The sequence below is a fragment of the Ornithorhynchus anatinus genome, chromosome 1 (assembly GCF_004115215.2).
Source record: "Ornithorhynchus anatinus isolate Pmale09 chromosome 1, mOrnAna1.pri.v4, whole genome shotgun sequence".
In the NCBI taxonomy this organism is placed as follows: Eukaryota; Metazoa; Chordata; class Mammalia; order Monotremata; family Ornithorhynchidae; genus Ornithorhynchus; species Ornithorhynchus anatinus.
The window spans coordinates 136,700,419-136,715,173 of record NC_041728.1 but is presented as its reverse complement, the minus strand read 5'-3'; the positions used below and the strand labels follow the sequence as shown (position 1 = coordinate 136,715,173).

Genomic DNA, 14,755 nt, shown 5'->3' with positions numbered 1-14,755 from the left:
ACTCCACCCTCAGCCACACAACACTCATCTGTAGAGTTTAGTATAGTGCTTGGCACATAGTAAGCGCTTAACAAATACCACAGTTATTATTATTTAAAATGGGGATTAAAGCTGTGAGCCCATTTGGGACGGGAACTGTGTCCAACCTGATTATCTTGTACCTACCTGGCCAGTGCCTGGAACATAATAAGCACTTAGCAAATACCATAAAAAAATCAGTACTATATTTTTAGCAAGCCTAAAAACCAGGTTTTGCTTCTGAGTCAATGTTTACTATATATTACAAGATGAATTCCTCAGTCAGTCAATCAGATAATGATGGATATGTACATATCCATAATTTATTTTAATGCCTGTCTAGCCATCTAGATTATAAGCTTCTGGTGGGCAAGGAACATGTCTAATAATAATGATAATAATATTAATTGTTGTGTTTGGTAAGCGCTTCCTAGGTGCCAGGCACTCTACTAAGCACTGGGGTGGATACAAGTAACTGAGGCACAGAGAAGTGAAGTGACTTGCCCGAGGCCCCACAGCAGACAAGTGGCAGAGCCAAGATTAGAACCCGTGACCTTCTGACTCCCAGGCCCGTGCTCTATCCGCTAGGCCAAGTCTAGTAACTCTGTTCCCAGGTGCTTAGTACAGTGCTGTGCACACATTAAGCACTCAAGAAATATCATTAACTGATTGATTGACGGGGTAATTTCACCCAGTAAACTGTGACTCAGACGCCATACCTGGTTTTTAGGCTGGCTAAAATAAATCATTGACTGTTTTTATGGTATTTGCTAAGTGCTTGTTATGTGCCAGGCAAAGGCCAGGGTAGGTACAAGATAATCAGGTTGGACACAGTCCCTATCCCAAATGGGCTCACAGCTTTAGACCCCATTTTAATAATAATCATTGTGATATTGGTTAGGCGCTGTGTGCCAAGCACTGTACTAAGCAGTACAGGTGAGGGAACTGAGGCACAGAGAAGTTCAGTGACTTTCCCAGCAAACAAGTGGCAGAGCTGGGATTAGAACCCAGGTCCTCTGACCCCCAGGCCCAGGTTTTTTTCCAGCAGGCCACACTGCTCCTCTTTATTACCTACATCTTTTCCACTCAGCTTCTTGTTATAGCCCAGAGAGTTCCAAGTATTCAGGGAGAGATCACTCTCTGGTTCTTCTTAAAAGGAGCCTATCTAGTTCTGCCAAAAAAGTGGCTCCGCCACTTGTCTGCTGTGTGACCTTGGCCAAGTCACTTAATTTCTCTGTGCCTCAGTTCCCTCATCTGTACTGCTTAGTACAGTGCTTGGCACATAGCGCTTAACGAATACCACAATGATTACTATTAAAATGGGGTTTAAAGCTGTGAGCCCATTTGGGTTAGGGACTGTGTCCAACCTGATTATCTTCTACCTACCCTGGCCGGTGCCCGGCACATAAGCACTTAGCAAATGCCATAAAAAAAAAATCAATGATTTATTTTAGCAAGCCTAAAAACCAGGTTTTGCATCTGAGTCACAGTTTACTGGGTAAAGTTACCCAGTCAATCAGTTAATGATATTTCTTGAGTGCTTAATGTGTGCAGAGCACTGTACTAAGCATCCTCTGTTACCTCATCTATAAAATGGGGATTAATAATGTTTGTACTTAAGTGCTTACTATGTTCAGAGCACTGTTCTAAGCGCTGGGGTAGATACAGGGTGATCAGGTTGTCCCACGTGGGGTTCACAGTTTTAATCCCCATTTGACAGATGAGGTAACTGAGGCACAGAGAAGTGAAGTGACTTGCCCACAGTCACACAGCTGACAAGTGGCAGAGCCGGGATTCGAGCCCATGACCTCTGACTCCCAAGCCCGGCATCTTTCCACTGAGCCACGCTGCTTCTCCTAATCAGTTAATACTGTGAGCCCTATGTGGGACATGGTCTGCGTCCAACCTGATTAGCTTATATCCACCCCGGCATTCTCCATTCTCCAGCCTATCTGGATAGAGCGCTAGGTTCTGTCAGATTTGAACCCAGGCCCTTCTGACTCCCTTGGCCGTGTTCTATCCACTTGGCTTCCGAGCGGCAAGTTACAGCTGCTGGTGCCCCCCTACTACCAGCCACTTAGACAAAGCCCTACAACATGCAGGATGCTGAACTTCAGTTTCTTGATGAGAAGCAGCGTGGCTCAGTGGAAAGAACACGAGCTTGGGAGTCGGAGGTCATGAGTTTGAATCCCGGCTCTGCCACTTGTCAGCTGTGTGACTGTGGGCAAGTCACTTTACTTCTCTGTGCCTCAGTTACCTCATCTGTAAAATGGGGATGAAGACTGTGAGCCCCATGTGGGAAAACCTGCTTACCCTGTATCTACCCCAGCGCTTAGAACAGTGCTCTGCACAAAGTAAGCGCTTAACAAATACCAACATTATTATTGATGAACAAGAACGGCCTCATCGTCAAGCTGAACCAGCCTCTTTTTGGATTTCTGTACTGCCTCCCAGAGTTACAACTCTAATAATGATAATAATGATAATAATGTTTGTATTTGTTAAGCGCTTTCTATGTGCCAAGCACTTTTCTAAGCACTGGGGTAGATACAAGGTAATCAGGTGGTCCCATGTAGGGCTCACATCCTTCATCCCCATTTTACAGATGAGGTAACTGAGACCTCTCCACCAGGGCACATGCCTTAAGAACACAACACCACATTCTAGGACAACTAACTGTGCTGTAAATTTCCAAGAGTGATGTCTGGATGTGTGAAGAGCTTGAATAAGCCTTTGATTTATTGGTAGCATACTAAATCCTCTGAGACCCACCAATCATGAAATCCTACTTACTAAATCAAAATGGGAAATTGGTTTTTGTAATGTTTTTTAAACCGCTCCTTTCCAAAGCTGAGGAAAAGAAGTTGGCATCAATACACACCCCGGCTAAAATCACTTCCAAGGAAAGCCTGTGATTCCCTGTTGCGGCCCCCAGAGAGGATAGACCACCCTTTTGCTATTAACTTAAAAATTAACTGGAAGATGTGGTCAGACCTGTCACTCCCGATCCTCAAATTCATGCTTTCTTGCAATTTGCATCTTTACTTTTAAACTCCTATTAAATTTCTATTGGTGCTGATAAATTGAGTTCACGGCCCTCCTGTGTGTGAACTGCACCCCTAACTCACAAGCCCCAGCTTTATCACACAGCTGCCTTGCTGGAAAGCACGCTGAAGGACACAAGGTGAGGGGCAAGACTCCATTTCCTGGTCTCGTTCATGATGTGGAGGGTCTGGGGAAAGAGTTGAGCTCATCATCACTGCCCCAAGGAGAGGGTTTTTCCCAGTGGCACTTTAGAATGATTGGCAAGATAAGCTGAAAGAGAAGAAAGCAGTTGAAACATTCCAATTTCTGATTCCCCAAGAGGAACCCGAGGAAAGATGGAGATTCAAGATATGTTTTGGAGAAATAATAATGATATTGATAGTAATTGTGGTATTTATTAAACGCTTGCTGTGCGTCGAGCACTGGAGTAGATACAAGATAATTGGGTTCCGCGTGGGGCTCAGTCTAAATAGAAGGGAGAAGAGCCCGTTGTGGGCAGGGATTGTCTCTGTTGCTGAATTGTACTTCCCAAGTGCTTCGTAGAGTGCTCTGCACACAGTAAACGCTCAATAAATATGATTGAATGAATGAATGAACAGGCACTGAGTCCCCATTTTGCGGGAGAGGGAACTGGGACAAAGGAGAAGCTAAATGACTTGCCCAAGGTCACACAGCAGATAAGTGCTGGAGCTGGGATTAGAACGCAGGTCCTCTGACTCTCAGGCATTAAATCCTCATTTGGCAGGAGAGGGAACTGAGGCAACAGAGAAGATAAGTGACTTGCCCAGGGCCACATAGCAGATAAGTGGTGGAGCCGTGGTTAGAACGCAGATCCTCTGATTCTCATGCCCATGCTCTTTCCACTGTGCCACACTCCCTCTAGACAAAGGACAGCAATGGGGAGGAGCCCCGACAGAGCTGAGGGCCGGGCTGAGGAGGAGCAAGGCAAAATTGAGGGTTGTTGACAGGGCTGAATGTCAGAGTTACTGGTTATTCTAGTTCTAATCTGGGTTTACAGTACTAAATTCTCCGGTTCCCTCCTGACTGTAAACTTGTTATGGGCTGGGAACACGTCTACCCACTCTGTTGTACTGTACTCTCCCAAATGCATAGCACAGTGTTCTGCACATAGTAGGTACTCACTAAATACCATTGATTGGTTAGTTTCCCAGGAAAGCCTCCCTGAGGGTGTGATTTGGGTAACGGTTCTAGGAACACTTCCCCTTCACTTGCAACATTTTCTCCTCCTTCCTTAAGAAAGGGTAAAAGAGGAGCTTCCCCGCCCCCCTCATTTTTGTCTTTTCTCTTAATAATGGTGGTCGTATTTGTTAAATATTCACGTAAAAGAGGATCTTCCCCGCCCTCCTCATTTTTGTCTTTTCTCTTAATAATAGTGGTCGTATTTGTTAAATATTCACCATGTGCCAAACACTGAACTATGTACTGGGGTAGACACAAGATAATCTGGCTGGACACAGTCCCACAAACGCACAGTCCCACAGCTCTCAGTCAATCATATTTATTGAGCGCTTACAGTGTGCTATACTAAGTGATTGGGAGAGTACAGTACAACAATAAACAGACAGATCCCCTGCTCACAACCAACTTACAGTCTAGAGGGGGAGACGGACATTAATCTAAATGAACAATTTACAGATATCATTAAATTACAGATATAGGGTCTAAGAGGGAGGGAGAACAGGTCTTTCATCCTCATTTTTACAGATGAAGAAACCGAGGCCCAGAGAAGTTAAGTTACTTGCCCAAACCTTTTAAAGCTCGTGATCATCATTCTGATAAAGTTGCTAATTCTCTTTTTTCCAGCTCTGTTTACCAGTGAACTACTGAGGCAAGAACAGGCCAAACTGAACGAAGCCAGAAAAATCTCAGTAGTAAATGTGAATCCGACCAATATCCGACCTCACAGCGACACCCCAGAGATTAGGAAATACAAGAAGCGCTTCAATTCAGAAATACTCTGTGCTGCTCTGTGGGGTAAGTTGAGATGAAATATTCCATCAGGACTTGTGTCCTACAAAAAAAAAAATTTATTCTAAAAACTAGATTCTAAGATCCTCATGGGTGGGAAATTTGTCTGTCAGCCCTGTTGGATTGTCCCAAAAACTCATTCAAGTGCATTCGGTAAGTACTCGATAAATACGATGGATTTGATTGAGCTCTTGTTCATGCTTTTTGAATGTATAGGGGTAAACCTGCTCGTGGGAACCGAAAACGGACTAATGCTTTTGGACCGGAGTGGCCAAGGGAAGGTGTACAACCTAATTAACAGGAGAAGGTTCCAGCAGATGGATGTTCTGGAGGGACTCAATGTCCTGGTGACAATATCAGGTACGCTAAAGTGCAAACCGACTTTTCAGTGCTCCAATTTCCACAGAGAAATAGACCAGATTCCCAAACTCGACCCGAAGAAGAAGGAAGATCCTGAGAGTTAGAAGACTTGGGTCCTAATACAGGGTTCGCCACTTCTCTGCTGTTCGATCTTGGGCATGACTTCGGTGTGCCTCAGTTACCTCATCTGCAAAATGGGAATAAAGACCGTGCGCTCCCTGTGGGACATGGACCGTATCCAACCTGATTAGCTTGTATCTACCACAGTGCCCGGCACATAATAAACACTTAACAAATACCATTAAAAAATGGCCCACTGCCTGGCTCAGTATTCATGATAGCCAGGGGAAATGTTAGTTTAACCAACCAAGTCTTATATAGTACCACATTCTGAACTAAAAGTGACCTAGTGGAAAGAGCATGGACCTGGTCTTCAGAGGACCTGGGTTCTAATCCCAGCTCCACCACTTGTCTGCTGCATGACTTTGGGCTGGTCACTTCACTTCTCTGTGCTTCAGTTGCCTCATCTGTAAAATGGAGCATCAATACCTGTTCTCCCTCCTACTTAGACTGTGAGCCCCTTGTGGGACTCGGACTACATCCAACCTGATTATCTTGTATCTACCTTAACACTTATTATGGTATCTGGCACACAGTAAACACTTACCAGATACCATTTTTTTAAAAAAGGGAAAACAAATATTCCTTATTAAGTTCATTGTCCTAAAGAATGCATGTCCCTTTGTTACAGTGTATCAGCAGAGTAGAGGTACACAGCAATAGTCCTCTTATCTGGCTCCAGAAATTGTCTCCAGATTTCAATCTGGGAGCTAGAAGCTATAGTTTATTGAATAGCTTTAGATAGCGCATGATAAGATAAGCCTTTTGGGAAAAAATAAGGAGGAGAGGATGTTCAGAACCTAATTTCCAGCTCCATTTCCTCAGGAGAGATGTTTGCATTTACTTATGTGGAGGATTTTAGCATATTGGGCTAGCAGCTACTCAAGATTATAATTCAATGTTGGGTGACTCAGCTAAATGGCAACTAGGAAAAAAAGTTTAATAAAGGAGGTTATTGCCAAAATGAACCCAAGGCCCCAAGGATTCAGAGACAGTTAAAGGGGCATTTTTTTAATGGTTTAAGCACTTACTATATCCCAAACACTGTACTAAGTGCTGGGGTAGGTACAAATTAATTAGATCAGATACATTTCCTGTCCCTAAGAGGGCTCACAGTCTGAGTAGGAGGGAGAACAGATATCCCCATTTTACACTTGAGGAGACTGAGGCCTCAAGAAGTTAAGTGACTTGCTCAAGGTCACATAGCAGGCAAGCGGTAGAGTGGGATTAGAACCCTGGTCCGTCTGACTCCCAGGCTCTTGGTCATTCCGCTAGGCCACGGTATTTCTCCCTCCTCCTAATTAATAATTATGGTATTTGTTAAACCTTTACTATGTGCCAAGCACTGTTCTAAGAACTGGGGTAGATACAAAGTCATCAGGTTGTCCCACATAGATACAAGGTAATCAGGCTGTCCCACGTGGGGCTCACAGTCGTAATCCCCATTTTACAGATGTGGGAACTGAAGCACAGAGAAGTGAAGTGACTGGCTCAAAGTCACACAGATGACAAGTGGCAGAGCCGGGATTAGAACCCACGACCTCTGACTCCCAAGCCCGGGCTCTTTCCACTAAGCCGTGCTGTGCTTCTCCTAATTGCAGAGGGACCCTATGGACTGCTCATTCATGACCTGTTAACTTTTCAGTATCCCTCTCTGCTTAAGGTACTGATTCAGAAGGATCTAATCCTCGGTTCTTTTTGCCCATCCTCATTTTTTTGTCTTTAACAGGCCTGTCATGGGTGGACAGAAACATAAGTAAATGTGGATAGGGTCCTACGAGTTTTGAGATAGTTGGAACTTTTCTCCAGTATTGTTTTTGTTCCCCTTTAATCATTATTTTTCTCCAGGGCTCTGGACTGCAGGGAGTCTCAGTTAATTTTCCTGTTTAAAATATTACAGGATTTGAGAGATTCCCCAGGATTGAAATCCTTCTGACTACCAAGTAAACAGTTACTTCATTGTAGCCCTTTGATTATTCCGGATAGCTATATTTCCTGAACATTTGTTGATTCTTAATTTGGTAAACCAGTGAGCTTCTCAGCACCCATATATACCTTATATAAAAGGAAACCCTGCACCTGCCTGGAAAATTCATTTTTTAGCTCTTTTTTATGGGAATGACATGTTTTAATGAGGGTGGCATTTCTCCATAACCGGTAAAAATAACAGTTACAGAAAGAAATGAAAATAGGAGTGTAAGCTTATTTTGTTATATTATTAATGTTAAGAAATGAATGAAAGGTGCATTGACCCTATGATTAATCTGTTTTTGCTGCCTTTGACACAGAATTGGTTTTATTCCCGGCTTTGGTGCACTGAAATGAATAGAGGTAAACAGTGTCAGAAAATACATCTTTTTCCATGGCAATCCATCAGCCTCTCCTAATTCCAGTCTGGAATAGAGTCTTGCTGAAGTTAATTAATCGATCAATCAGTGGTATTTCTTGAGCACTTTGTGTAGAGCACCATACTAAGTGCTTGGGAGAGTAGATGAGTTTGGGGTTTTTTTATTGTATTTCAGCGCTTGCTACATGTCAAGCACCACTCTAAGCTCTGGAATAGATCTGGAATGTATCTGGAATACAAGATAATCAGACACAGGTCAGAGGCAGCCCCTGTCCCTCACGGGGCTCAGAGTCTAAGTAGGAGGGAGAACAGACTTTGAATCACCATTTTAGAGATGAGGAAACTGAAACACAGAGAAACTAAATGACTTTCCCAAGGTCACACAGCAGGCAAGTGTCAGAGCTAGGATTAGAACCCAGGTCCTCTGACTCCCAAGGCACTAGGCCACTGGTAGAGAAGCACATTTCCTGCTCTGAAGGAGTTTACAGTCCAGTGGTTACAAGGCCAGAGGAATCAGTGGACGGTGAGTCATTCTAGAGTCCATTTCACCTGTATGGGGTACTGCTTTTTGGGAAACCAGCAAATGATCCAAGGGAGTTGTGTCCGGAGAAAGACTCCCCTTGTTCCCAGTTTCTAGACCGCAAGTTTCCCTCTAGGTTGTAAACTCGTTGAGGGCAGGGAATGTGTCTGTTCATTGTCATACTATACTCTCCCAAGGGCTTAGAACAGTGCTCTGCACACAGTAAGCGCTCAAAGAAAACAACTAACTGACTGAGTTGACAAGCTCTTCTTCAGAGTCCCAAGCCTCCTGTATAATGGGTTTCACTGTATTTTGTTCCTCCTGTTCAGCTCCTCCCCATTTCCTACTCCTTATCATCAGCTTTAAAGCACCCAGTCTCCTGTCCCCTCCTATTTTATCTCTCTGATTTCCTCCTCCAACCATCCCATACACTTCGCTCCTTTCCTGACAACCTACTCACCGTACCTTGATCTTGTCTGTCTCACCAATGACTTCTCGCCCTCTGTCCTAGGGCATCCTCAATCTTCGTCTCCAACAGACGATCACCGTCCCCACCCTCAAAGCCTAATTTAAAAGGATATCTCCTCCAAGAGACCTTCCCCAGTTAAACCCTCATTTCTTTTTTTTGAAATGGTACTTGTTCGTTCATTCATTCATTTAATCACATTTATTGAGCGCTTACTGTGTGCAGAGCACTGTAGTAAGTGCTTGAAATGTATAATTCGGCAACAGATACAGACAATCCCTGCCCAACAACGGTCTCACAGTCTTAAAAGGGGTAGACAGCAAAACAAAACAAGTAGGCAGGCATCAAAATGAATAGAATCATAGGTATATGCACATCATTAATAAAATAGAGTAATAAACGTGTAAAAAATATACCCAAGTGCTGTGAGGAGGGGAAGGGGGTCAAGCAGAGGGAGGGAGTAGGGGGAATGGGGAGGGGAGGAGGAGCAGAGGGAAAGGGAGGCTCAGTCTGGGAAGGCCTCCTGGAGGAGGTGAGCTCTCAGTAGGGCTTTGAAGAGGGGAAGAGAGTTAGTTTGGCGGAGGTGAGGAGGGAAGGCATTCCAGGTCAGCGGGAGGACGTGGGCCAGGGGTCGACGGCGGGACAGGCAAGAATGGGGGACCGTGAGGAGTTTAGCGGCAGAGGAGCAGAGTGGCTAGAGAAGGGAGGTGAGGTAGGAGAGGCCAAGGTGATGGAGAGCATTGAAGAGTGAGGAGTTTTTGCTTCATGCGAAGGTTGATAGGCAACCACTGGAGATTTTTGAGGAAGGGAGTGACATGCCCAGACCGTTTCTGTAGAAGGATGATCCGGGCAACGGAATGAAGAATAGACTGGAGTGGGGAGAGACAGGAGGTTGGGAGATCAGAGAGGAGGCTGACACAGTAATCCAGTTGGGATATTATGAGAGCTGTACCAGCAAGGTAGCAGTTTGAATGGAGAGGAAAGGGTGGAACTTGGCGATGTGAAGTTGAGACCGGCAGGTTTTGGTGACGGATTGGCTTCTCCCTCTCCTTTCCGCATCACCCTAGCACTTGGATTTGTACCCTTTATTCACCCCTTCTTCAGCTCTAGCACTTATGTACATATCCGGAATTTATTAATTTACTTAATCAGGGAATGTGTTTACCAACCCTGTTATATTGTACTCTCCCGAGCATTTAGTACACTCTTCTCAACCCAGTAAGTGCTCAGTAAAAATATTTGATTGATTCCTAGAGGTTATTCATTAAGCTCTGTGATTTCCTAGGATTCTGTTACTTTGACTAATTAATTAATGATGACATTTGTCAAGCTCTTACTGTGTGCAAAGCAGTGTTCTAAGCGCTGGGGATATAAGGTGATCAGGTTGTCCCATGTGGGGCTCACAGTCTTAATCCCCATTTTACGGATGAGGGAACTGAGGCTCAGAGAAGTTAAGTGACTTGCCCAGAGTCACACAGCTGACAAGTGGCAGAGCCGGGATTAGAACCCATGACCTCTGACTTCCAAGCCCATGCTCTTTCCACTGAGCCACGCTGCTTCTCTAGTGCTTCTCTGCTTCTTCCACTAGCCAAGTGACATCACTGATTCTATTTTCTTTTCCTCTTTGTTAGTTTCCTTGATTAGAGTCCAGATTTGCCTTCCTTAAATTATTGCAGTTTCCTGTTCCCCCCCACCCTTTATTTCTGTCCTGTAGTAGTTAATAATGTTGGTATTTGTTAAGCGCTTACTATGTGCAGAGCACTGTTCTAAGTGCTGGGATAGATACAGGGTAATCAGGTTGTCCCACGTGAGGCTCACAGTCTTAACCCCCATTTTACGGATGAGGTAACTGAGGCACAGGGAAGTGAAGTGACTTGCCCAGATTCACACAGCCGACAAGTGGCAGAGCCGGGAGTCGAACCCATGACCTCTGAATATTCTAGTTGAATAGAATATGTCACTGGGCCTGTTTGTGAAAATCAGAGAGAGAGCAACCATCTTTCAGTCAGTGCTTACGGTGAGGGGCATGAGCAAGCTGGTGAGCAGACTTGTATTACATTTCCCTGAGGTGGGCTGAAATCAATCAGTTGTATTTATTGAGCACTTACTGCATGCAGAGCATTGTGTTAAGCACTTGGGAGGGTACAGTATTGTAGTGTCGGTAAACACGTTCCCTGCCCACAACAAGTTTACAGTCTACAGGGGCAGACCTTAATATCAATAAATAAATTATGGATACGTACGTAAGCGTGGAGGGAGGGGGGAGTAAAGGATGAAAATAAAAGGGCAACGGTGACGCAGAAGGGAGAGGGAGGAGAGGAAATGAGAGGGCTTAGAAATGGCTCATTGACTTCAGCGGTTCTTGCCAGAGTGCATCTGAGAACGGGCCATTTAGGGAACCAATCTCTGACAGGAAAATGCCTGAAAAGCAAGGAAAGTTGATCGCCAGAATCCAAAGATTAACCAGCCAATCTGCCTCAAGAGGAGTTCGACCATGTGAGCTCTGAAGTGAAGAAACTGAGTGATGGTACACTGTCCGTTGTTCTAAGAACATGGGCCTAGAAAATAACGAAAGGAAAAGGAGGAAAGCGGCCTGAGGACACTTGATAATGAAGCTTTCTTTTTCAATAGGAAAGAAGAATAAACTACGAGTTTACTACCTTTCGTGGTTAAGAAATAGGATATTACACAATGATCCCGAAGTGGAAAAGAAACAAGGTTGGATCACGGTTGGGGACCTGGAAGGCTGCATACATTACAAAGTTGGTAAGTCACTGGCCACGGAACTGTGTGTCTGGTCAGGTCAGCCGTGTTTTCCCAATGAAAAATGTGCCTTGAGATTTCCCCGAAAATCTGTGGCACCACGGCGGTGTTAAACTGAAAGGGAAATCAACGTAAATTGTCTCCATTTCTAATTATTTTACAGCTTAACGTGAAAATTATTTCCCGTCCTTCCAAATGTATTGAGTTTTTATGCTCTTTTAAGATGAATTGAGATTGTCTTCCTTCTCCTGAGAGGATAGCGCTAGCTCGACAACAAGATGGAGAATAATTCGGTGACCTTACGTTTTGCTCACACAGAGACTGGCAGTGGAAAGAATGGAGGCCTCTACTTTGGGTTCATTTTATAGAGAGAGATAAAGCACTGAGTTTCCATTTCACCAGCTTGAATGGGCAACATCAGGTTATGACTATAGTATAACTATATACTAGTATAATTATACTATATACCATAGGGAGAACCTGTTAGCCGGCCTAAACGGTAGCCCGTCGGGGCTTAGGGTGCCACTAGTGAGACATTTGCTATCCATTTCCTCAGGAGAGTGAACATAATTTCCTCATCCCGCTGTTACAGGATGCTGGTGAGGAGCATAAATCCTCATAGCATCTGAAGTCCTCTTCTCCACCACCTCTCAGCTGTGAACTGAGTCAGAGGCCAAATAAGGCCAGATAAGGGATGTGACCTTGGGCCGGTTGCTTAACGTCTCTGTGCCTCAGTTTCCTCATCTGTAAAATGGGGATTAAGACTTTGAGCCCCATGTTGGACAGGGACTGCGAGATTATCTTGAATCTACCCCAGAGTTTAGTACGGTGTCTGGCGCATTTTAAGTTCTAACAAATCCCACAAAAAAGGGGGGTCCCAAACTTGGGGTGAACCCAAGTGGCAACTCCAGCTATTCCTTGCTTCTCCCTTTTCTGATACAGCGATTAAAACTGGAGAGCCCTCTAGACGGCGAGCTCGTTGTGGGCAGGGAATGTGTCTGATGTTATATTGTACTCTCCCAAGCACTTAGTAGAGTGTTTTGCACACAGTAAGCGCTAAATAAATACGATTGAATGAATGAGAGGGAGAAGTGGGGAAGATGGGAGATGGAGAGCTGTCTCATTTTCTTGGCTCAAAAATGGTCTTTTTTGACAAACAAAACAAAGTCCTTACCCAGACTAGTGATTGGCACCCCTAGTATTCTCCCTGTCCAAGCCAAAAAAACAAAGGAAGATATATAGTCCATTCATTCAATAATTATGGCATTTGTTAAGCACTTACTATGTGCCAGGTGCTGTACTAAGCGCTGGGGTGGATACAAGCAAATGGGGTTGGACGCAGTCCCTGTTCCACATGGAGCCCACAGTCTTAATCCTGACTTTAGAGCTGAGGTAACTGAGGCCCAGAGAAGAGAAGTGACTTGCCCAGGGTCACACAGCAGACAAGTGGCAGAGCAGAGATTAGAGCCCAGGTCCTTCAGACTCCCAGGCCCATGCTCTATCCACTAGGCCACACTTACTTAGCACAGTGCTTGGCACATAGCAAGCGTATAACAAATCCCACTAGTTATTATCATTATTATTATTCCCTACCCAGCACCACCACTGCCCACCTCCTGCCCTCATCAGTAAGCAATGGGACGAATTAGGAAGGAAGAGCTAAACTACGATAATAATAATAATAACTGTGGTATTTGTTAAGCGCTTACTATGTGCCAAGCACTATTGTAAGTACTGGGGTAGATACAAGGTAATCAGGTTAGACAAAGTCCCTGTCCCACATGGGGCTCACATGGCTCAGCGTGGCTTAGTGGAATAGGCACGGGCTTGGGAGTCAGAGGTCATGGGTTCTAATCCTGGCTCTGCCAATTATCTGTCTGACTTTGGGCAAATCATTTAACTTCTCCAGGCCTCAGTTACCTCATCTATAAAATGGGGATTAAGTCTGTGAGCCCCACATGGGACACCCTGATGACCTTGTACCTACCCCAGCGCTTAGAACAGTGCTTGGCACATAGTAAGCGCTTAACAAATACCATCATCATCATCGTCATAATGATGTGGTGGAGCCGGGGTCAGAACCCTCATCCTCTGACTTCTAGGCCCGTGCTCTTTCCACTAAGCCACACTTCTCCACCTGCTGCCTTCTAGGAGGGTGGGGGTTCTGTCTGGGTTCATTGAAATCATTCAATAGTAGTTATTGAGCACTTACTATGTGCAGAGCACTGTACTAAGCGCTTGGAATGTACAAGTCGGCAACAGATAGAGACAGTCCCTGCCCTTTGACGGGCTTACAGTCTAATCGGGGGAGACAGGCAGACAAGAACGATGGCAATAAATAGAATCGAGGGGAAGAACATCTCATAAAAACAATGGCAAATAAATAGAATCAGGGTGATGTACATCTCATTAAACAAAATAAATAGGGTGATGAAGATATATACAGTCGAGCGGACGAGTACAGTGCCGAGGGGGTGGGACGGGAGAGGGGGAGGAGGAGAGGGAAGGGGGGAGAAGAGGGGTTTAGCTGCAGAGAGGTGAAGTGAGGGTAGAGGGAGCAGAGGGGAAAAGGGGGGAGCTCAGTCTGGGAAGGCCTCTTGGAGGAGGTGAGCTTTATTGTCCCATCCTTAGCGTCGCTGCAACTGCTTATTGGGGATGGCGACGGGGGGCTCTTTCTGGGCAGAGAGAGGGCACAGCCATCCAAGATGACTTGTGTTTGCCAACACTTAGCTGGAGGCAAAAGCAGGTCCTGGCCCACGTGTTCCCTCAATTTAGGAAAGACAAACTCAGCAGAGGAGAAGAAGGGGAGAAAAAGAAGAGAAGGGGAGGGAAAAAGAAAAGAAGAAGGAGGCAGAGGTCAAAATAATAATAATAATAATGTTGGTATTTGTTAAGCACTTACTATGTGCCAAGCACTGTTCTAAGCGCTGGGGTAGATACAAGGTAATCAGGTTATCCCACGTGAGGCTCACAGTTAATCCCCATTTTACAGATGAGGTAACTGAGGCACAAAGAAGTTAAGTGACTTGCCCACAGTCACACAGTATGATAGACTAAGTTAATTCATTGAGTGCCTATCCACATTGAATGCCTTCTAAGTAATAATAATAATTTTGGTACTTGTTAC

General features: G+C 44.8%; 1 protein-coding gene across 10 annotated transcripts in view; it reads left to right on the top strand.

The window, feature by feature from the left end:
- The window catches only part of TNIK (TRAF2 and NCK interacting kinase), a 484,943-nt gene that overhangs the window by 455,065 nt on the left and 15,123 nt on the right, over window positions 1-14,755 (top strand). For all 10 annotated transcript variants that reach the window (XM_029061407.2, XM_029061401.2, XM_029061394.2 and 7 more), the window contains 3 exons: window positions 4,888-5,058; window positions 5,269-5,412; window positions 11,497-11,631. In XM_029061407.2, the coding sequence (XP_028917240.1) occupies window positions 4,888-5,058; window positions 5,269-5,412; window positions 11,497-11,631 (450 nt within the window). The remainder of the gene's footprint in view (window positions 1-4,887; window positions 5,059-5,268; window positions 5,413-11,496; window positions 11,632-14,755) is intronic.